General features: G+C 35.5%; 1 protein-coding gene across 8 annotated transcripts in view; it reads right to left on the bottom strand.

Moving 5' to 3' along the window:
- The window catches only part of Xpot (exportin for tRNA), a 37536-nt gene that overhangs the window by 1619 nt on the left and 11309 nt on the right, over positions 1-24608 (bottom strand). For 7 of the 8 annotated variants that reach the window (XM_004861118.4, XM_004861120.4, XM_004861119.4 and 4 more), the window contains 19 exons: positions 23846-24064; positions 22274-22458; positions 22004-22172; positions 20162-20398; positions 18625-18663; positions 18430-18492; positions 17116-17240; positions 16674-16818; positions 16406-16525; positions 16029-16123; positions 14947-15016; positions 12400-12638; positions 11257-11542; positions 9684-9873; positions 8920-9036; positions 7987-8102; positions 7293-7340; positions 5713-5784; positions 2575-2631 (listed from right to left, as the gene is read on the bottom strand). In XM_004861118.4, the coding sequence (XP_004861175.1) occupies positions 2575-2631; positions 5713-5784; positions 7293-7340; positions 7987-8102; positions 8920-9036; positions 9684-9873; positions 11257-11542; positions 12400-12638; positions 14947-15016; positions 16029-16123; positions 16406-16525; positions 16674-16818; positions 17116-17240; positions 18430-18492; positions 18625-18663; positions 20162-20398; positions 22004-22172; positions 22274-22458; positions 23846-24064 (2592 nt within the window). The remainder of the gene's footprint in view (positions 1-2574; positions 2632-5712; positions 5785-7292; positions 7341-7986; positions 8103-8919; positions 9037-9683; positions 9874-11256; positions 11543-12399; positions 12639-14946; positions 15017-16028; positions 16124-16405; positions 16526-16673; positions 16819-17115; positions 17241-18429; positions 18493-18624; positions 18664-20161; positions 20399-22003; positions 22173-22273; positions 22459-23845; positions 24065-24608) is intronic. The other variant, XM_013078309.3, reaches the window with a different exon arrangement.

The raw sequence follows: 24608 nt of genomic DNA, 5'->3' as shown, positions 1-24608 counted from the left end.
TGAAAATATGGTATTATTATAATTCTGTGAGGTCCAAGTAGTACGAGGAAAACATGCTCTCAAAACCTTTACACTGATTTAAGCTACTTTCAAAATTAACACTGGGAAATTAAATTTTGAGCTAAAGACAGCAGTTTGAATTCTTACAGAATTTAATTTATTTGATAATTAAAGGTACTTCCAATTTAGTATTTGAGACTACCAAGGAATAAGCTATAGGTTGTGCTAGGCACTTATCCAGTGTTACACACTGCCATTCATTCAGTCAAGGATGTGAGCACTAGAAATAGTAAATGGCAGGCAGTTAATTCACGGAGGACAAAGACTAAATTTATCATTCATCGTATCCCTAGCATCCACTAGATTAGATATCCAGGGCCAGGGATTTAGCTCAGTGGTTCTGGCGCCTGCCTCACAAGCACAAGGTCCTGAGTTCGATCCCCGGTACCAGGAAAAAAAAAAAAAAAAAAGGAGACTGACTAGATTAGATATCTAATCGACAAATAATCTAAGTTGAGAAAAGAAGAATTACTATATAAGCAAAAGAAAGTCTTTCAAGGAGACCATGCTTAAGGTAAGAATACAAGAATGGGCAGAGTTCATAAAGGAAGGTTTCTAATAAGGTCGGTTTTTTTCGGGGGGGGGGCGGCGGACCAGGGGTGGACCAGGGGCAGACCAGGGATCGAACTCAGGACCTTGCACTTGCAAGGCAGGTGGCAGAACCACTGAGCTAAATCCCCAGCCCAGGTAGGATTTTTTTTTTAACAGTAGCAGAGTTTTATTATAGGTAGGGAAAAAAACAGGCTCTGCAGAGCAAGTCTGGGCCAAGAAAAAGTAGGAAAAGAAGTATGCCCTATAGTGTTAAGAGTGGGTCACCAAGGAAGACAACACAGTGGCCAAGGCAGGGTTTTTAAGGAACAGTAATAGCAAAGACAGTACCTTCAAGAGAAATAAGAAAAGTAGTCTGAAATCAGAATACAGAACAAAAGTTAAATGCCAAACTAAGAAACATGAACTTGTTTTTAGTAAACAATGGGTTTAGGAAGAATATGAGGAAAGGCAATGAATTAGTAATAACATGTTTTTGAGTATAACCACCGGGTTAGAACAAATGGAGATCAGAGTGAGATAAGACTGAGGTAAGCCTACCCAGAGAGGGAGGAAAAATTCAGAAGATCTGAGATCAAAGAGAGAAATGGGCACAAAGTATGAACTTCACTTCTTCCAACTAGAAGAACAATACTAACACCGAGACAACGCTATGCCTAAGATGATGCCGTCAGTGCAGACAAGCTGGGCTAAGGAGGAAGACATTTTATAAATGCTGTGCAGATGAGTAAATACATGTGGAGCACAAGTCTACAATGAACCTAGATTTACTGTTACTGATCTAACAAAGATTTTTCTGAGTATTTTTATGGGCGAATAAGGGAGGGTAGATTTCCGAATGATAAAACTAGAAAAATAACTGACAGGAACATGTTAGAATCACAATTAAGCTAGGGATTTAGCTCAATGGCGTTGTGCCTGCCTCAAAAGCGCAAGGTCTTGAGTTCGATCTCTGATACCGGGAAGAAAAAAAAAAGAATCAAAATTAGAAGATGACTCATTCAATTATTTAATGAGTGCAGTCCTTTGGTGTATGAACTCTACTGAATGTCTTACACAAAAGAACCGGCAGCCATTTACTTGTTGCTTTCTACCAAGGAATTCAGTGCTTTGTTCTCAAGTCTGCTGAATGAAAGTAATAACGTGGGGCTGAAGGTGTAGCTTGGTGGTAGAGAATCTGCCTAAAATGTATGAGGTCCTAGGTTTGGTCCTCAATACCACAAAAAACCCCAAACAAACCAACCCCCAAAATAAAAAAAAAATCCAGTTCTGCATCCTGTTACACTAACTTTGTTTCTAGACCATGGGCCTCTTGAGCAGAGAAAAATCACTCAAGAGTGGTATCCACAGCAGTTACACAGTACTTGCTTGGTATCTAAGAAGCAGTTCATGAAGTGAGAAATGACTGATGACCCAGAAGAATACACATGAATTTAATTAAGTATGAACACCAAATAAACACTTAGTACTTCTTGCCAACTACTAGGTTAATTTTTTTAATTCAGTGATTTTTGTATGTAAGAGCTTTGATGCCAAATCTTAGGATTCCCCTTTTTGTCTGTTACACAACTCAAATGTTTCAAAATAACATACATACTTCTGTTTTTATATTTTTAGTTTCTTCCTTTCAATTTAACATGGGCAACTGATGAAGATTTCTTGTTTTCCCAATCCTCTAGTTCCCATTCAATTACATCATGAAAATGAAAGAAAATTGCATTTTCATACCGATATACTCAGGGCATGTATATAACTTTAAATGATCTTTTGCAAGACCTTAGCAGAAAGGGGCTTCACAGAAACATCTGTTACAGAAACATCTGTAACTGCAGATTCGTGGAAGCAGACTTTAGAACCAAAAGATCCGAAAGTACGTGACAGTCAAACTATAGCATATGTGTATTCTCTCCAGGACTTCAAATATTACCTAGCTGTATGAAGACAGGGAAATTTCCAAATACCTACCTTTAAATAATTTTTAAAAACTTTAGCATCAGGTTGCTGAAGTGCTTGACAAAACTCCTGGAAAGTAGGGAAAGGAGGAAAGAGAAGAATCAGTAAGTGTGTATTACATCCATCACAATTCATTAATATTTTCAGTATTCTTTTTTTAAATTGTAGCAAAAAACATAAACTTACCATCTGTACACTTTTAAATGTACAGCATAGTAGTATTAACTACATGCACAGCAGATCATTGAAGCCATTTATTTATTTATTTATTTATTTATTTATTTTTAGTATTTTGAGACAGGGTCTCCCTATGTAGTTCAGGTTGGTTCTGAACTCACTGTGTGGCCCAGGATGGCCTCAAACTTGGGGTAAGGCTCCTGCCTCAGCCTCCCAAGTGTTGGGATTTCAGGCGGGTGCCACCACACCCGACAGCCTTTTCATCTTCCGAAACTGAAACTCTATGCCTTTAGAACAATTCCTATTTCCTCCTCCTCAGTCCGACAATCACCATTCTACTTTGTTTTTTTTCTTTTTGATACCGGGGATCGAACTCGGGACCTTGCAGTTGTGAGGCAAGCTGCAGCACCACTGAGCTAAATCCCCAGCCCTCTACTTTCTGTTTTGATAAGTCTGACCACATTAGGTATCTCATAAAAGTGGAATCATGATGTATTTATCCTTTTGTGGTTATTTCACTTAACATAATGTTGTCAAGTTTCATCTATGCTGTACCATGTGACAGAATTTTCTTTTTTACATACAGATAAATAATACCAATATGTATATGCCCTATTTTCTTTATTCATCTATCAGTGAACATTAAGAATGCTTCAAATCCACAGTATTCCTATTATAGCTTATCAAAATCAACCCCCCAAAACCCTCACCATAAAAGGTTATATGCCATTTTCAAATACAACACTTATCAGACAGGCTGTTTTTACTTTTGAGAACATGCCTCTCCTGGACAAGGTGAACTTATGCCTGAGAAGAGTGAATGGTACAAAAACCACATTTTTATGCCTGTAATCCAGTAAGATAGGTCACTGAGCATAGCTGAAACAAAAGAAAAAAAGGCAGTTTCTCTAGTACAACTCTGCGAAAAATGTTGCCAGAACAAAAAGAGCGCCAGGGATTTAGCTCAGTGGTTCCGCCACCTGCCTCGCAAGTACAAGAACCTGAGTTCAATCCCTAGTACCAAAAAAAAAAAAAAAAGAACAAAAGGCATATTAAAAAGAGAAAATTTAGGGCCAGGAATTTAGCTCACTCAGTGGTTCCAGCACCTGCCTCACAAGCGCAAGGTCTGGAGTTCGGAAGAAAAAAAAAAAAGAGAGAAAACTGAGGTTCCTTGTACTACCTTCTACAATCAAATTATTAAAGACATAATTTGTATCACCTAGCAATCTGGAAGGATAATAATCTATAAACTGAGTGGTCTACTTCTACTTCTCAAGGGCACAAAGTTCATGAGTAATTAATAACATTATTTTTATGAAAATATTAGTTTATGTATTTAACTACTCTATTTCTCAACTTTCAATGTTTCTTAAAAGCCAGCATTATAAAAACAGTTTAAAGCATTCTTTTTCCCTCACTGATGCTGTGTTAAACCTAGGATTTTACGAATGTTCTACTACTCAGCGATACCCCAGCCCTAAAAATTTTTAAAATGTATCATTGAAAGACATCCCATGTTAAAATATTCATACTACCCAAAATGATGCAAAAGTGGAAATAGTCAAAATTATAGAATCTGAGGAGAAAGTTGCTAATGGGAGTTGGCAATGGACATAAGGTCTCAATTATGCAAGAAATATATCTTAGAATATATCTTAGAGATATATTAAATATATTAAATATAGAGATATATTAGGATATATTAAATAATATATTATATTGTCTATATCTTATGTCTACATATTAGATATATTTCTAATAAATATTAGATATGTTAGATATATTAAATATATTAAAATATATCTTAGAGAGCCCCCTAATGTTGTTTTAGTATATGTGCTGCCAAAGGGAGCACGCCCCTAATGTTGTTAAGTACAACACTGTTCCTAAATTAACAATATTGTAACATATACATAAAATGTTAGGAATGTATATCTTATGCTGTCTTACCATAATAAAATAAAACAAAAAATATTAAAACATCATTGGTAAAGAAACAAATTTTAGACTATATAACAGATTGTAATTGCAGGTTTAATAAAAAGTTTGATATTGCATTAGCTGTGTATATTATTTGACAAGAAGTTTGGAAAACTATACCACAAGAAAATAACTGAATGCTATTATACTTTGTAGAAACATAAAAGTATAAGGTAACTTTCTAGCCACTTATCTCAAAATATAGTTTCAGATTTACAAATGAAACACTGATAAACCTGGCACAAACTTTCAGAACAGAGGTTCTGTATGTGCTATGCTCCCCTCTGGCCATCTGGAGAAGCCTATAGGCTCCTTTCAGAATGTGTTTTTGAAACGTATAAAATACCATACCATCAGATACAAAGTAAAAAAGTTCTAATGAATTATGTTATCAAAATATTTAAGATGTAGTAAAACAACAAGACTCATCTCTTACTAGGTTATAAGATATATACATGCCATTACTAATAATACTGTTTTGGAATTATTACTAAAGAGTAGTAATTACTAATACTATTATTAGTAATAATTCCAAAACAGTGACATGTATAAACAGTATTTCAGTATCTGCAACCACTTATGCAGCATGAAAATATCTGTGATTTTTACTAGACAAAGTCACAGGGAATGTTACTACTACTGTGACTTGTCATCTATCTGATCTGATGGCAGGAAATTTGTTAGAAGTTAATAATAAAAATATAAATTTTTATTCACTTAATTTTACAGATCCTCTGGTTTGGACTCCACCCTACTTAAAAACTCTTGCTATCCTATACATAGCAAAATATCAAGGCAAATGCAGTCTGGCTTTCTTCAATCAAAATACAGATTGACCTATACACTCACATTCTTTTTTGTTTTTTTTTGGTACCGGGGATTGAACTAGGGTCCTTGCGCTTGTGCAGCAGGTGGCAAAACCACTGAGCTAAATCCCCAGCCCTCATATTCTTTAATTAAATTAAGAATGAAATCTGGCAGGGGAGCTCTTACCTGAATTATTTCTGGAGCTACTTGTAAGGAGGGCAGGTATTCCTGTTGAAGATACTGAACACATTCTGGGCCCTAAAGATTAAAAGATAAGTATTTTCTTTAAAGACATTAATAATACTTAAAAAGAAATTAGAACAACACATGCATATTTTAAAAGCAACACAGTATTGTGATTTTTTTTTTTTTTGAGGTACTAGGCATTGAAACCAGGGCCTTCACAATTAGCTAGCATTACAGGTGTGTGCTACCATGCCCAGGACAAGGCTTGGTTATTTTTTTTAACCTCTCTCCTCCTCTGTACCGAGGATGGAGCCCAGAGGTGCTCTATCACTGAGCTATAGCTCCAGTCCTTCTAAGACAGGAGCTCTGTAAGTTGGCCAGGCTGGCCTTAAACTTGGAATCTTCCCAAGTAGCTGGGAATATAGGCATGCACCACTGTTTCTGGTTTAATACAAGGATTTTAACCATCTGTTCCTGTTTTATCATGTAGCTATCACTTCTGCTTCCACACCTCAGCTAAAAAATTCTATTATCTCACACAAAATTCACTATGCAACACCTGATCTATCTTTCCACCCCATCTAATTCTACCAAGAATGCCAGTTCCTCTTCTTTGCAGTCCAAGCAATGTACATTTGTCTTAAGATCTATCAAAAAAAAGGTGGTTTTTTCCCCCCTATGGCTTACTTAGGTTGCTTCCTTGGTAAAATTGCTTATTCAGCTTTAGTACCACAATATTTTATATATCTTTATTAAAGTACGTAGCCCTTTGAGAACTACTCATAAAATTGGTCTCCCTGGATTCTGAGCTACACAAGTGCCAGGGACATTTATTCATCTTTATATAGCTCCTCTACTGGCCCCAAACATACACCAATTCGGTCTAGCACAGGGCTAACCCTATCCATAACCCTAAGTGTAGAGAAAAGTCAAAATCCTAAGTTGAAAACCCTTTAAATCTCTCTCAGAATCAAAAACTCAAGCTCAAATAAGTGAAGGGGCTAAAAGGAGCGCACTCTTTTCAGGGGAGGGGAAGACACTGCTGCTGTTTAGATGACTGCAACTATGAGGAAACGACAGTCCTGAGCTGGCTCCCTTGGCTCTCAGAGAAGACAGAGGTAAGAGGTTGTATTAAAAGAAAAGAAAAAATCTTATTTTTAAATGTTGGCAACCAATCAAGTTATTTGAAAATACCCAGAATTACTTATGATTTATACAAATTGTTAGAGCAACAAGGAAGAAGGAAACATTCTAAAGTGATGTGGTCTCTAATCATTTGTCATAGTAAAAAGCTGGAGAAATATGGCTATGAGGAAGCTGGATCTTGAAATTCTGGTTAAGATTTTTCATGTCATTTGTCAAATCAAAACAAATACACATTTGAACCTTCTTGTTATCCAAAATTCAAGGACAATAATAGCTACTGTTACTTCACTGCTATTTCCATTTGACCCCTTTCCCATATCAAAAAAAGTTTATACTGGTTAATTATCTCTTATAAAAGATGAGTCAAACACAAAAAACTATAACAAATATTATGCATGAGATGAGAATGAAGGAGCACAGATCACGAACCTTACCCGTTTGAGATGAATTGTTTTCAGTGTCACAGCACACTCAGATAGAGCCTGTGAAAAACAAATTTAAGAGTTTTAATATGGTCAATTCTTGATTACTGATGTAACCTTTTATTTTCCTACTGACTGCCAGGAAAATAGATAAATAAATATTTCCAAAGAAACATTTACCTCCAAAGAAAGGACACAGGAAGGAAAGGTAACAGGCAGGTAGATTAAGGAGGCTGGATAGAAAATGCAACAAAAAGAAAAAGAACAAAGCGAAATGCTGCCTTAATGGAACAAACTACAATTATGAAATATGGTTTTCACTAGACTTGAAATATGGCTTTGCACTTGACTGATAAAAGGCCAACTATTTGACATGATATTCCAAAGATGAAATTCTGAGAAATTATCATATGGCATAAGAAAGTGGCCATTTAATGTTCTTAATAGCTAAGGAAAACCATTAATTTGAAGTAGGAAGGGCTGGAGATGTAGCTCACTAGAAGAGTGCTTGCCAAGTATATGAAAGATCCCAGGTTTGATATCTAGCACCCCAAATAAATTAATGAAGTTGTAACTTAAAATCACAACCAAAAAAAAAAACAAAAACGAAACAATGAAACATAATATAGTCAACCTGGCATTAAACAGAAGAAAATGTGAGTATACAAGATCTATATAAGGCAAAAAAAGATCCCCAAGTACTTACCAATACTGTTTGTGCATCTGCCAGATCAAATGTTTGTTTTAAAGGTGCTAGGAAACATGCAGGAACAATGTGCTTATAAACAAAATCAGCAAATCCCACTGGTCCATCTTTACCTCCTATTAAAAGAATTCAAATTTTTCATCTTATATCTTTTTAAAAGATATCACCAATCTTTTATTTAACTAAGCACCACCCTTCATTTTGAAGAAAATGATACAATTTCAAATTGGAACTTCCTTCTCAAGAAGTAGTGTAAGAATATCTTTGATTTAACATACAACCTTCAAGAAAAACATTTTATACAATTCATTGGGAAATAAAATGCAGTGAAGTCTATCCTGTAAGTTAATGTAATTTTCCATGGGTCACAAGTATTACAGCCAAGAAAAAAATATAGTGAATAAACCAGTCAAATTTATAGTTATTCTGATTTGTAAAAACTCACAAATGATTCAATCCCCGGTACCAAAAAATAAAACAAACTCACAAATGAAATCTAACTTTCCAAACAAATTTATTTTATGACCATGACCACGCTAGATTCTTTTCTAATTTATATAAAAAAAGTTAAGAGAAGCACATAATTATCAGGAGTCTTCAATACAGTAGATCCTCTTTTTTAAGGAAAAAAAAATACAAAATAAATAGTCCTTAAATGTTCTTAGCTCTCCATAGCATATGTCATAAAAAATTAAAGTTCTACTCCGAAAACATCACTTAATTCATCACCATGGAAATTCAACTCCCAATTCCTGCCTATGTTTGGGCTAACATTTGATTTTATCTCTAAAATGAGTGTTATTAAACAGGTTGGAAAACAAAAGTTTAAAAAAAAAATTATCAGGCTGAAGACGTAGCTTGGAAGAGCACTTATCAGGCCTTGGGTTTGATCCCTAGCATTACCAAAAATAAAAACAAAACAAATTATCTCACCCCAGAGTTCTACCAACTTTGAGAGGATGATAAAGCATGTTTTCTGTGCAATTGGATCTGGATAATCAACAGCTCCTTGGATAACAGTTACTAACACTTGTTCTACATTCTCTGCACCTGAAGACAAAAACATGAGTTTAACTTCAAAAAGAACTAAGAAGGCATCCTGAAACCTTTACTGCATACAGAGTAACATGTAAAAAGCATTTACAGAGTTAGCAAGATACCCACATTTTTATTAATTAGGCACCTAAATGTTAAGTACTGAAAACTCAGTATTCTCTTGATAGCTTGCTCCTTAGGATTTCCTATATAATGGAAGTGTCTATGTTGATCTATACAATGCTGTTAATTTTTAATTTCAAAATGGCAAACTTGGGCTGGGGATTTAGCTCAATGGTTCTGCCGCCTGCCTTGCAAGCGCAAGGTCCCAAGTTTGATCCCCAGTACCAAAAAAAAGAAAAGGCAAACTGACCAGCAACACTCAACTGTCTGATTAACTCTGGCAAATGATCACTAGATTATTTATATTACTAAAAAAGAATATTAATTTAGGAAAAGGGAAATTGAATAAAAATTTATTATATGGTATTGCACATGAAAGTAACTGAGTTCTATCCTAAAAAAAATAATGAACTGGGTTCCTAGAGGTCAACACCCAACTGTTTTGTATTTACTCCAACTTGTCCTTGCCCAAATAAACAGACATACAACTGTGAAAAAGATTTAAGCAGACAAGTTGTTAGGCACGGAATGTACCCCACCTTGATTTGCTATAACTTCACTCATTCCACTGCCCGTGACTGTTTGCAGGAAGGCAAAGTAACTCCTCCGCAACATCTGCTTCTCTAAAGCAGCAGACTGGTCATTCTCTTCTGCTGGTCGGAGAAGCACTTCAAAAATTGCACGAAGTAGAGGCATGAACATCTGCTGTAAAAATGGGGAAACCTGTATCTGAAGATAAGAAACAACTATTAGTAACTTAGACATAAGAAAATACAAAACTTGGAAAAAACTTTTTACAGAAAGTGTCTCCTCAGTTTCTATTTAGGATTATATAATTCCATTAGAAAACATCAAGTTTATGACAAAATGTATGTAACATACATTAATGAAACTCTCAAGATCATTAAGTTCAATCCATTTCCTAAGATTTAGGTTAAAATAATAGGTAGTTCCAAAATAAATAAATAAAAATAAAATAATAGGTAGTCACAATCAAAAATTGTCATGAAGGGGCCGGGGATTCAGCTCAGTGGTTCCAGTGCCTGCCGTGCAAGCGAAAAGTCCCGAGTTGGATCCCCAGTACCAAACAAAAACAAAAACAAAAACAAAAACAAAAACTGCCATGAAGTAATTTAAATTTAATTTCCAAGCAATGAATTCTTTTGCCAAATTAAAAATCAATATATATTATCAAACCTTCAGGTTTTATATGCCCTTGGACAAATTCCTTAACATCATTGTGCCTCAATTTCCTCATCTATAAGATAAATTTCCAATTTCCTAGGGTCATTATGAAAGTCAAGAGTTAATGTGCAAAAAATATTTGACAGATTTTGAGCTCAGAAAGTATCATATGTTAGCTAATTTTTTTTTTTTTTTTTTGGGGACTGGAGATCAAACTCAGGTCCTTGCGCTTGCGCAGCAGGCGGCAAAACCACTGAGCTAAATCCCCGGCCCTGTGTTAGCTATTTTTAATAGCTAGCTTATATCTGGCTTAAATTTCTTTGTACATAAAATTGATTGTAATACACTGAATTACTTTTTTTTTTTTGGTACCGGGGATCGAACTCGGGACCTTTTGCTTTTGAGGCAGGTGCCGGAACCACTGAGCTAATAAATCCCTGGTCCACACTGAATTACTTTTAAACCATAGCTTGAGCAGCTAAATCAGTGCTTATTTACCTCTTTAGACAGTGAGGCCTCAATACTATTTTTATTTGATTTTCTGAAACAGCAGACTATTTTCTTCTGCTATATTAAGTGGAGTTTTTTTTTGAGACAGGGTCTCACTGTATAGTTCAGGCTGGCCTTGAAAGCAACTATGTAGCCCAGGCTGGCCTCCAACTCACAGTGATCTTCCTGTTCAGTCTCTGGAGTGCAGAGATTACAGGTGTGTGCAACCACACCCGGCTGCCTGGTCCATTTTTATTAAAACATCTAGGAAGACTGAGGTGTGTGTCAGACAGTGTGCTAGACACTGGAAATAAAAGTAACTCATTAAGAAAAAAACTCCAAAATGAAGACATGACTGAAAAGAAATACATCTAATCTTTAAATCAGAAGAAGATGATTAAGTCAGGTGAGTCTTAGAGCTCTGAAAGTTTGTAGTACCTTAAATTTGGCTGTAATCTGGTTGATAAGGGGAATGAACTCCTGGAGGTCTTTTGCTTCACAATCTTTGAGCATGTGTTCTGAGGCAGATGGGATGAATGGAAGAACTTCTTCCTCTAGGCAGATAATCATTCGATGAAGAAAAGTACGAACTCCACTTCTGAGAATATCCTTTTGTAAGGGACAACTGAGGGCTGGCAAGAATGTCTGTAAACAGTCCAGATAAACTTCGGAACAGCCACATTGTTTTACAGTCTGCTTGTTGCTGAAAGCTTTGCTGGTTCGACTATGTAAGCAAAAACCAGACAACCAGAGTTAACTTTTTCTTTAAAAGTAACACACAGATCTAAGAAATCAATCATCTTCCTCATCACAATTACTTCTATCCTTAGCTATTATGATTATGTGTGAACTATTGCTTCCAGACATTATTCCAGAACAAGAGGCTCAAATTAAATAGGATGCAGTTAATATAACCCGAGTCTATCTAAATGCTTTACTAAAATCCTGATAAAGTATACAGAAAAGAAAAACATACCTATTCACTATACCTAAGCTGTACTAGGCAATCTGCAAAATATAAATTAAATTTAGAAAACAATCTCCAGAATCTATTTATATAACCTTTCTGAGTCCTAACTCTTCCTCTGAAGTATTCTGTAGAGAATTTTCTTTATAACTTTTAATTTACAATCACTCCAACTTTTATGCTATTACTGTTTGCCAATAAAAAGCACAGGTAGAAAGAAATAGCTGCTTGAGTAGCCTTCCAGACTCAATGCAACAGCTAAAGATAAGCCTTAAAACCTTCTCTTTAAGGTACCAAGACCAACCTAAGATGCCCCAATATTGCTTAGTATATAACACATTAGCTCTTTAAATACATAATCAGTTTATACCAAAGAAGCCAAATGAGGGGTTAAGAATTTAGATGGTGATCTAAAGCAAAAATGTAGAATGGTATGTCACCAATTATCCTGTTTAGCTAAATTTTTTCACTTACTGGATTTAGAAGAGAAAGGTCTAGACAACTATGAATAATCCAGCTCTGGAAACAGACATGTGCACCCATCCCAAAAGATCCAAGTAAGTGGATCTGAGTAGATATAAACACCTTACAATTTTAATTGCAATTATGCTCACCTGGCAAATCCAACAGCATGGTTCAGACAGTCTGCCAGAGATGCCTGTCTTTCTTCATCTTGTGCCAGCATCAATTTTTCTAACAGAACTTTAAACTTTTCCATTAGTGGAGTCAACAGATTCCTCATTAATGCTTGCTTCCTATCTGCTGAGTATTCGCTATTAACAATAAGCACTCCAGCTGTCTCATAAATAAATAGTTGATCATCACTGCTCAACAAGGACTGGTATCCATTCTCCTAGGATGAAGTTTAGTCTTATTTAGTTCCTCTTAATAACAATGACATTAATAGGAACAGGAGATTTAATATATCACATCAATTCACAGATCAAGTACTTAGAAAAACAAACTTTCTCCCACAACCGTGTAATAGAAAGCAAACTGTTAATGCTCACTGTTCTACTCATAGTGCTGGAGTAAGGGTGTAACTCCGGAGTAATATGTGTGCTTTGCATGCCCAAGACCCTGTCTTCAATCCCCAACACTGAAAAAAGGCTAGCCTTGATAAGACTCTGCAAATCATTAAATAAAGTAACTATCAGTTAACCTTTTTATTTATGTCCTTTTGTAAATATCCCTTTTTTTTTTTTTTTTGGTACTGGGGATCAAACTCCGGACCTTGCGCTTGTGAGGCAGATGGCAGAACCACTGAGCTAAGTCCCCGGCCCCAGTAAATATCTTATTTGTAAGACTGTTATGAGGTTAAAGATGAGGTATTATGTAAAAATGTTTTGTTGGTGCAAAGTCACAAAGAACTAATATTTTCAAGTGCTCAAAGCTCACATAATATATACACACAAGTATACAATACCAGTTACTTTAAAACATGACGAAAAATAGACTATAAATTAAAAAAAAAAACAGCTCTTATTCATAAACAGGCAAACATACCATATCCTGCTAAAATTTTATTGGAAGATTTTGTTAATTTTTACATTTACACGCTCAGGATAAGATGAGATGAGGGAAAAATAAGAGGCCCCTCTACGTTCAACACTAAAATTCTCGATTAAGAAATTATAGTCCAAGGAGCCGGGGGTTTAGCTCTGTGGTGCCCACGCCTGGCTCGAAAGCACAGGGTCCTGAGTTCAATCCCCGGTCCAAAAAAAAAAAAAAGAAAGAAATTATAGTCTAGGCCGGGGATTTAGCTCAATGGTGCTGCACCTGCCTGGCAAGTGCAAGGTCCTAAGTTCAATTCTTGGTGCAAAAAAAGAAAAAAAGAAATTATAGTTGGGCATGGTGGTGTAAACCTGTAATTCCAGCACTTTGGGAAGCTGAGGCAGGAAGACTGCAGGTTTGAGTCTGCCAAGGGAACTTAGCAAAACCCTTTCTCAAAATATAAAATAAAAAGGCCTGGAGATGTTAACAGTGCCAAGGCCCTGGTTTCAATACCCAGAAACAAACACACGTTATTATATAAAAACCTAGTCTTTTTTTTTTTTTTTTAAAAAAAACCTAGTCTTAAAACAGATAAACATGAGTTTATTATAAAGAATTCTCTATCCACTGCAAGAGAAACGTCCCCAGTGAAAAGTAATTAACACATTTATTAAGTACCTGGTAGGACTTATTTCTGTTCTAATAGCTGAGAACACAAAGATAAAGTCACTCTACAAATACAAGGCACTCTAAAAGTGGTCAATATTCAAAAAAGCAATCTGAATCAGGTTTTTTTTTATGCAATGAAAAAGGAATATAGGTACGTGCATCACACCATGTGAAAATCCACATGGAAAATTTCCAGTATTTGTAAGATAACAGGGCTATGTCTCATGGGTCAGTGTGAACTGCCAAGGAAAACTGGCAAGAAGTAGGTGAAGTAATAATTTAAAATAAGTTTTGGTTGTATGCAGGCAGAGCTAAATTAACCACATAATTCACTAATAATCTTTCATGCAGTGATGTTACAGACCTTTACAAACCTGAATTTTGGAAGAATGAAAGTATGATTTTATATTTAACATTCTCAAATGACAACTCTAGGAATCATTAAATGTCAGTATTTTGCTTTGCACAAAAAATAAGTCAAAATGTACTTACAAATATCTGATATCTTCCCAGTGAAATGGACACCAACTAGCATGTAAATGTTTTTAACCTAAGCCTAAAGATATACAGAAAAACTCCCATGTAATATTAGCAGTTGTTAAGAACAGATGTTGAGGGCCGGGGATTTAGCTCAGTGGTTTGGCCGCCTGCCTCGCAAGTGCCAAGGTCCCGAGTTTGATCCCCAGTACCAAAAAAAAAAAAAAAAAAAAAAAAAAAGAATAGATGTTGAATTTTTTCTTCTCTATAAAATACTTCACCAACAATAACAATACTGAGAAATCACACCATTCTCAATGGTGCCAAATTTATTAATCAACTCTTGATTCTTTTCCATTACTATATATTATTTACCACAGTAAAAGAATTCTGATAAATAGAACCAAATAAACTTTGTATACACACCTCTCCCCACTGCAAGTTAAAACAAAGGTGTAAAAAGACAAAAGCTTATGGTATATGTGGCCTCAATGATATTTAGGAAAAAGGCAGCTACTTACCGGTGGAGAAAGGGCCAATAAATCTTGTATTCTATTCAAAATATCTTCAATGAAAGGATTCATTTGTTTACTAAATAAAGGCAAAAAGGAAAATCATTAAGTAACAGTCCTCAAAAAAATTGCCAAACTACTAAATCCCTCTTTAAAACAGAACTAAAGAGCCAGGCATTCTCCTGCATGCCTATAAACCTAGCACTGGGAAGGCTGAGGCAAGGGGACTGCCATGAGTTCAAGGCCAGCCGAGGCTACATACTGAGTTCAAGGCCAGAACTACATAGCAAGATCTTGTCTCCAAAAGGAAGGAAGGAAGGAAGGAAGGAAGAAAGAAAAAGAAACTAAAGAAAAGTTCATTCCTACACTAACCACACTTGATTAAGACTACCTATGATTAATTTTAAAAAATTATCTCTATCTGCTCTGTAGTGATGGACTGTCAAGACAACTTGCAATCTCAATTATTTTCACACCAAAAAATGTAGTAATAAAGAATACTATGAAACAGGTTAAAAATGCTTTTTCAAGGAATATTTTCAAGAATTTCAAAGAAACCATATAGTAATTTGTTGCAATAAAATTGTTACTTAGCTAGCAAATGCCACAAGTGATGATAGGCGTTATCACTGGACATATGCAAACAGTGGCTAAGGGTGCAGCTCAGTGACCAAGCATGCACTTAGCATGCACCAAGCCCTGGGTTCAATGCCTAGCATCAAACACAAAAACATATGCAAACAAACCACCTGTTAGTGCTGAGCAAAGTACTTGACTAATAAGCAGGAACACACATCAAAACAAAGGGAGCCAGGCATGGTGGTACATGCTTGTAATCGCAGCACCTGGGAGGCTGAAGCAGGAAGACTGTCATGAATTTGAGGCCAACCTGGACTACATAATGAGACTGTCTCAAAAAACCAAACCAAAAAACCTCCCCAAAAATAAAAAAGAAAAATATACCTAGTAAAGCATGCCTTAGAAGAGAAAAAAACCAAATCTATTCCAGACTCTTAGGAAGTAATTTATATGTCTATTTTATAGCTTAAAAAAAAAAAGACTAAACATAATAGCTGAAATTTTATACTTACTTGAGAGACTTGACAAATCTAGAGAACAGGTAAGCAGTTCTGCTCCGTACTTTAGCACTAGAATGCCGTAGACCCCTGTGATCTAAGAAAGCCATCTAAAGAAACAGAGACACTTTTATTTCTGCACTTACTCAGGCTTTCAATTACTCTTACGCTAAATTTTGTTCACATCAAATTTTATTTCTTAGGCTCCTTTATTTCAAAGCAGACACCAGAAATACACAAGTAATTTTATATTACACACAAATAGGCTCTTGAGGACTTATTTGCAATGATAAGCTTTTGACTCTGAGAAAAGTAATACAAGACAGAAAGAACACTATCTGGTTATTAGCTGAACTACATAAAAAATAATCCAGAGTAAAGTGTATACTTACTAGTACATTTGGAATGTGTTGAGGTTCAACTGTGAAAAACTTTTCATATCTAACAACAGTTTCAAAGAATTCCAACGTCACAGATGTATGCTGATAGGAACTGACTCCTGACGTTACCAACTGAAGCAAGAAAAATAAGAAAAATTCTTATTTATTGCAACATCAAAAAGCTCCAGTATAAACAATGAAGCTCCAACAATTAAGAAACTTCCATTAGCTTATAGTAAAAAACACTATTTTCAAAATAAATTATCTTTAGTATACTTACAGTTCGCATCATATCCTGCAAAGCACTAGCTTTTGAAACATCACCTGAGAAGTGAGCACCATGAGATACTGGAAGAGCTTCTGCCAACATATACAGCAATCTTATTGCTACTTCAACTTCCATAAACCGTGTAGTCTGCCAATTCCTACCAAGGGGCAAACATGTCAGTGAAAACTGAACATAAACTTTTTACACAACTAGTGATACACAAGATAGTAACACACATACAAAAGCCTCTTTCATGATTAAAAAGTCGTACTATTCATTAATTTTGCCAAGCAACACATTTATATCACAAAAGTAGATCAGGTAAATTATGAAGGTATATTGTTTCCAGATACATATAAATAATATGGATTAAGAAGTCACATGAGTCACTGGTTTTATACCATCATCAGGGAGCAAAGAAGCAGACTTACTACAAAAGCAGTAACAAACTTACTGCAGTGTAGAACTAAAAACTCTGCGAACAGAAGCCAGCAGTAACTCTGGTGAAACTTGAGCAAGTCTGTCCAACAATAACTTCAATTGTTTTCTATATTCTACAAACATGGCTTCATCTTCACCCTATGGTACAGGTTAAAATACTTGTTAAATTTTTTAAAAGACCTTAAAATTCATATAAATGTTCAGTTCTGTACTTTTCTGCACTTATAAAGTTTATACTTTTATTTTTCATCAATTTTTATTCATAAAGAAAAATCACTATACCTAGTAGCTTTTCCCCTTCTGCTCACAAATAAGTATTTCTCAACATAGCACTAGCTCTCAAAAGCCTACAGTTGGAAACAGTGTAAGCAGGTGAAGGATGAGCGTGTAGAACCAGAATGGGTTCACACTGTACTGAGATCTCGAGCATCCTGTTTATTCTCCTTTGATTTTAAACAGTGATGCTAACATTGTATGATATGAGACACGAAATATTAAGAGCCTGGTAGTGTTGATCATTTATTCTCTACAGTTCAAAGTTTGTGAATGCTTGAAGTAGGAATGGAGTATTTTAGCTCACACCCAAACAGGACATGCTATGATTGAGTTCCCAGGAAGCATCTGATGGCACTGTGTTTGACAGGAAGCTGACCCTCCCATAACTATGGCCAAGACTTGTAACTAGAACCAGTCCAGACAATTAAGCCTACTCTCTAAATCCAGACTTGATGACCTGAGGCCTGCTGACTTGGCCTCAATTCATTCTTATTAAATATAAGGTGACATGATCACCAATAACACTGGCAGTATTTTACTAAGTGTCCACCCCCCCACACCCCCAGCAGTGCTGGGACAGAACCCAGAGCCCTAGGATAGTTACCAGGCAAGCATTCTACCATTGAGTATACCACCATTCCTACAAAGTTGGTATTTTGTTTGCTTTACAGTAGTGGGGCTTGAAGCCAGGGCCTTGCCACTGAGCCACATCCCAGCCCTTTATTTTTTGAGACAGGGTCTTGCTAAGTTGCTCAGGGTGAACCTGAACTTGTGATGCTCCTGCCTCAGCTTCCCAGAATGCTGGGATTACAGTCATGCATCACCACTCTGGCTCCTACAAAATGTTTTTAAGATGATTATAAATGGACAAAACATCAAAGATGATAGACTTCATTTAATTTTACTCAGTTAACATCAATATAAATAAGACTGATTTTTCAAATATTACTTCTTGTTTTAAAGGGCCCCCAAACAACAAAAACTTGAAATATTCTGATGCAAGCAAAAAATAAAATTGAAACCAGTTTCTCTCTAATGCAGAAATTCTTACCTCATTTTCAAAGTTATATTCTTCATCATAAGTCAATTTTTTCATAACAGCTAACATGATTGCCTAAAATTAAAAATAAAAGTTTTGTCAACCAGTCTTCTTCAATTTGATGAAACGTGAAATTAAGTTACATTTCAAGGCAGATTCCATACAAAGAAACTACAGATTTACAAGAAGGATAAAGAAGTCAATTACCTCTACATTAGCTTTTTGTTGATCTGAGAGCACCGTAAGCTGTTAAAAAGTAAGCAATAATTTATTAGGGTTCCTGATGTTATACTTGCTTATAAGGATAATTTTCTACTCAATTAAGATCCTCTGAAAAATATATATAAATATCTGGAGAGCAGTCTGAAAGCACCTGTCTGTATTTAAAACACATCTAAGCTATGATCTAGTAATTTCACTTTCAGTAAATAAACATCTAGGCAGACCTGTGGGCAAATATGATTTTTAAGTTATGTATAATATAGATGGCAAAAAAGCAGGTGACATAAGATAGGAAGGGACAGTGTCCTGTTGCTTTTAAACAGGTCCAGAAACCCATTTAGAAATCTAATGAGACACGAAATATTAAGAATATTGATCATAATCACAGTTATCCTTTACAGTCCAAAGTTTGTGATTACCATTAGTGATCATACCTTCTACAATGACTAAAATTTAATGTATGGAGGCAGACATGTGTTATGTTTATTAACAATAAAGGAAGTTAAACTCCTTTGCAAAAAAAAAAAACCAACTAATTTTGATCCAATTAACCCAATGCAAATAAGACAGAAATGGATTTCTTTTAATGTCATAAGGAGAAGTAACTAATTTTTTCAAAATGCTGTAATATGGAGACTAACATCATTTATATTTTAAATTCTTTAAAAAAATTTTAAATATATTTTAAATTCTTACTGGAAATAACTCAGGAAACAACTGTGAAAAATTGTTTATAAGAAATGATATATGGGCCAGGGATTTAGCTCAATGGTTCTGTCACCTGCCTCGCAAGTGGAGGGTCCCGAGTTCGATCCCCAGTACCCACAAAAAAAAAAAAAAAAGTGATATAAATGAAATTAAGATAATCACATTTAACAAAATTTCTAATGTAGAAATAAATATAGGTTCAAAATGAAAAACAAGCCAGCCATGGCAGGATACACCTGTAATCCAGTTCTCAGAAGGCTGAGGCAGGAGAATTGCCCTGACTTCAAGGCCAGGCTGAGCTACAGAGTCAAAAAAACCAAACATAAAACAAAACAAAAAACCCCCCAAAATATCAAAAACCAAAAACCAAAACCAAAATAAACCTAATACTATAGCTTGTTAGTGTGGTAAATTTTAAAACCCTCCTTTTCTGGATAAGAAGTATTATTAAAAGCAAAAAACAGGGAGCTAGGTATGGTGGCCTATGCTTATAATCCTAGTACTTTTGGAGGCTGAGAAAACAGAGGCTCATAAATTCAATGTCAGCAGGGGCAAATTGGCAAGTTCCTGCCTCAAAATGAGAAAAATAAAAAGGGCTGAGGATACAGCCCACTGAGAAGGCCCTGGGTTCAACACTTAGTACTACAAGCAAAACAAAACAAAACAAAACAGAACAGGGAAATTACATTAGTAATTATATATCTCTGGGTAATGGAATTATGGGTGTTGTCTTAGTTTCATTTCCCTCATATTTTCCAATTCTTCATGGCTGTTTTATACTACCTAGTGGACAAAAGAATATAACAGGACTTACCTGCTTCAAAATATGAAGATAATCATAACAAAACCCAATTATGTTAGAGGAGATGTCATCGTCCTCATGAATGAGTAGCTGCAACATAAGCGCCACTTTGGTTTCAATAGCCTGTAGTGCCTCTTGAGCATTTTTGATATCCCCACTCTTAATTAACTTAGTCCAGCTAACTATCAATGACTGTCCCATTCCATTGACCAGCTTAGAAAACCTGGCCAGGAAGTCCACATCTTCTTCCTACAAGCAGTCAAGACAAACTTCAATGTATAACCACCTACTCCAAGAACAAGAAGGAAAACCATAAATATTAGTATGAATCCACTTACAAGATTCATTTTGAATGGACATTAGACATTTAACAATTCTACCATTGTGACTGGGGAATTTTCAAACTGTGAGGAATTCTGCTACCATTATTATCCACTAGTACTGTTTTAAGCAACTATTTTTAAAGCTTGATAATTCTGTAGACATTACCAGCTTTATACAAGCTTTAAAGAGAATAGTTCTTTCAGAACTTTCTTTCTGAACTATTGAGTTTAGCAAATATGTCCCATGAAGTAGATGTTGCCACACTGCAGTATGTGTAACAATTTTCAAGAGTCCTTTCTGATACTATGATTTAGGCCTCAATTATCCTATGAAGACACAAAATTGCTATCGTAATAACCACCCTCAGGTTCTTAATAAGTGTTAAAGCCAGAACTCAAATTCAGGTTACTTTTATTAACTACCTGTTATTATTAACTAGCTGTTCTCTAGAGCAGTGGTGACAAACCTATGGTACGTGTGCCACAGTGGGCTGTTATCATTAAAAGCTCTAAAAGATTTGCCATCACTCTCTATAGAAAGAGGATCTACTCTTAACCTTTTCAGACTTTTTTTTTAGCCAGGGACTAAGAAAGACAATTAGTAGAAAGGTACAAAATGTTACTTTTGGTCTATGATTAAGGGAAACACATGAAAGCCATGCTATAGGTATATCACCAATACAAAGGTATCTTAGAAATTCTTTATTCTCTGTCAGAGCTAAAACTTAAGAAGCCTTCATGGTCTGGGGACATGGTTCAGCGGCAGAGCACTCACCTAGCATGCCTGAAGCCCTGGGTTTGATTTTCAGCAACACATACACAACAAACCCCAAAAAGCCTCAAATTATCTAAGTTACTAATTTATCATACTCAGAGCCCTCATTCACTTGGGGCTAAACTATTAAAAGCAAAAATGAATTTTAAAAAATTCAAACATGACAAAAATGCAATTTTTATGATTACTGGGTCTTATTTTGGTTAAAATCCACCATTATGTAATTGGTATAGTCCCTTGCTCCTCAATGTCTGGCCTTTGGTCCAGCAGTGTCAATCCTAGTTTGGAAAAATACAGTACATTCCTGTAATCCCAGCTACCTGGGATTCTGAGGCAGGAGGAGCCAATTTGAGGTCAGCCTGGGCAACACTGTAAGACCTTGTTTCAAAACAAAATACAAAGTACCAGGGATATAGTTCAGTGTTCCCTGGGTTCATTATCACAAAATATACACACACACACACACACACACACACACACCTCAAAAACAAAATGAAAGAAAAACCATAAAAATCCACAGCTGAATGCACCATTCAAACCCTCAAGTTTAGGAACTGGTATAATCTACTGTGTATGCAAGGTAAGCACTACATAATGTTAAGACTCTCCAGACAGAATAGTTTACTGTAATTACAAGAATTCTCAATATTCAGAGAAAAATTTAAAAACAAGAAAAATACTATTATATATAGCTTTCTACCTCTTATCATTCATTCTAACAATTTTCAAAACTGTATTATATATAAATTTACTGACCTGGTCAATACTGAAAAATCCAGCTGTCTGTAATACTTGACACAAAGATTCTACTAGTTTCATTTTATCAACAGGGTCCATTCCTTTATTTACAATTTCAAATAAACAGTCACATGCTTCTTCCCGTAGAACTTCTATTGACATATGACCTAGCAGCATATTTATAAACCTAGTAATGGGGGAATAAGATTGTTTCAGCATTTTCAAACTTGTAAGTATTACATACTATACTTTTCACACCTATATTAAAAAGATTATAGGCATACTTACCTATCATTGGCTATAAGGGATAAGTCTATCCAAGAGACATAAGCCCCAACTACTTCAAGGCACTGACATGTCACTTCTGAATTAGTATACTGATAATTTTGTAAGATTTGGTACCATGATTCCACCAAATTTGGAATGCACTGTTCCCTCATGGTATCTTTTATTAGTGTATTCCTACGAGCCTCCTAAAAATCAGAACAAAGTAGATTATAAAATGTTTGACACCAGAATATAGTTGCACACAATAATTTCCTCCATTAAAATTCCAGACTTGTTAACATATTCCCTGCTTTGGTTTCCTATTTATCAGGTCTAAAGACACATCCTGTGATTCTTTTTACTTCCTCTTTCCGTTCTACTCCGTGCCAGACTTATTTTTCTTATTAAATACAAACTATAAATAAGCATTGCTTAAAAATCTTGAGCATGTGGTAATTTATTTCTTAATATTAGGTAAATATTATACCTAAACCATTTAGAAATGGTAGTAGCTTAAATGTATGATAACATCTTTTAAAGTTATAAATATTTTAGTTACAATGACCTTAAATTATCGTACATATTTGAAGCTACAATGGACTCTCAAGTTACAACTGGCCAGGGATACAAACAACTCGGGTTAATTAGGTTAATGGAAGATTCATCTGCCTCTTGTTATCTATAGCATGTTACCCAGGTAAACATCCAGATCTCCGCCATATTGACTTATAACCAACTTGAGTTACAACCAGGCCTTGGGAACTCATTGAGTTCATAAGCCTAGGGTCCACTGTTTTTCTTTTTTGGTACCGGGGATGGAACTCGGGGCCTTGCGCTTGCGAGGCAGGCAGTGGAACCACTGAGCTAAATCTCCAGCCCAGGTCCACTATATTTCTATTGTGCCCTTTAAAATGAGGCAAAAGTGCTGGTATGCGTGGCACACACTGTAATTCCAGCACATAGGAGACTGAGGCAGAAGGAGTGCAAGTTTGGGGCCAGTCTGGACCACATAGTGGGATCCTATCTTAAAACACACATACACCCCCAATTAACCAATCAAACCAAAAAAAGGCAAAAGTTATATAGGCTAATAAAGAAACTGAGAAACGGGTGTTGTACGGTGTGACTGAGAATATAGTAATCAGCAATGCCAGTTCATAAGCAGTTTCTTTTTTTTTGGTACCAGGGATTGAACTTGGGTCCTTGAGCTTGCACAGCAGGCGAAACCACTTGTCGAATCCCCGGCCCCCATAAGCAGTTTTTTCCTTGCTGAGGGACTTGACAGCAATACTGAATAAATACTATATAGCTTAATAAATTCATGGGAGAAAATCAACTCCTGTATTTCCCTACTGGTGAGAAGTTTTTTCTATATTAAAAAATCTAATGTGTCACTCAAATTTCAAGCTAATCCGGAAAAAAAAAAAACAACACAAATTTAAGTTCCTTTTTCAATAAAATTCAAAATGCTGGGTAAATTTACATTTATCCTTAAGATTATTTGTCTAAAATGAAATAGATTTCCAGCTCATGTGCTCATTTTCTCCCATAAAATCTAGATTGAAAACTAAATGTTAATGGGAAGTTACTTGCCTCTGATGTATGAACTACATCACGATCCACCAACTCTGAATCAATAGCCATGAGGATTCGGAGGTATAGATCTATTCCCCTTGGATTTAGGTCCACTACTGAGAGAATGTCGAAAAAAAACTTGGGCCATTTAGTGAGATATTCTGTAACAAAAAGCAAGGCGAAGACTTGGGCTGCTTTATTTCGTATAAAGGTCTTCTCTGGTTGGAGACTCAGCATCTGACGAACAGAAAAAGCCCATTCAATCACATTCAAAGTGAAAGACTAAAATTCAGTTTTTCTACATATTGTTAGTAGGCAGAACCCCATCGACTTCAACATGGTCCAGACTAGTAGTGTAACAAAACTGTAACAACTATCCAAGTATTTAAGTGACTGGGCAGCTGGAGAACAAATTACAGTTCTAACAGATACTTATTTTTACACCTTTAAGAAAAGTTTCAGACACAAAGTTTTAGTAATTTGTATAATTTTCGCTAAGGAAAAAAAAACCCCAGAATTTTTCTATTTGCTTGCACTTTAAGGGAAATAAAAATCCCTAGCTACACAACTGATTTATGTTAAGCTGTGGTAAACTTAAACGAACAGTGCATGTTATGAATAAAGAACTCTACTGGCCTTTTGCAAAAGGCCCCTTTGAAGCTGTCCAAGAGGGATCACCTTTATGAGCCAAATAGAAAACCAGCTTTTGTCAAGGAGTAAAAAATACTTTTTTTAAACCCAGGTTTCAGTTGGGTGTGGAGGCACATGCCTGTAATCCCAG

This window comes from Heterocephalus glaber, unplaced genomic scaffold (assembly GCF_053883595.1).
Source record: "Heterocephalus glaber isolate CG9 unplaced genomic scaffold, H.glaber_assembly_v1.0 deba00001569, whole genome shotgun sequence".
NCBI classification, from domain to species: domain Eukaryota; kingdom Metazoa; phylum Chordata; class Mammalia; order Rodentia; family Bathyergidae; genus Heterocephalus; species Heterocephalus glaber.
Note: the sequence above shows the minus strand (reverse complement) of the source record. Positions and strands in the feature narration are given on the sequence as shown.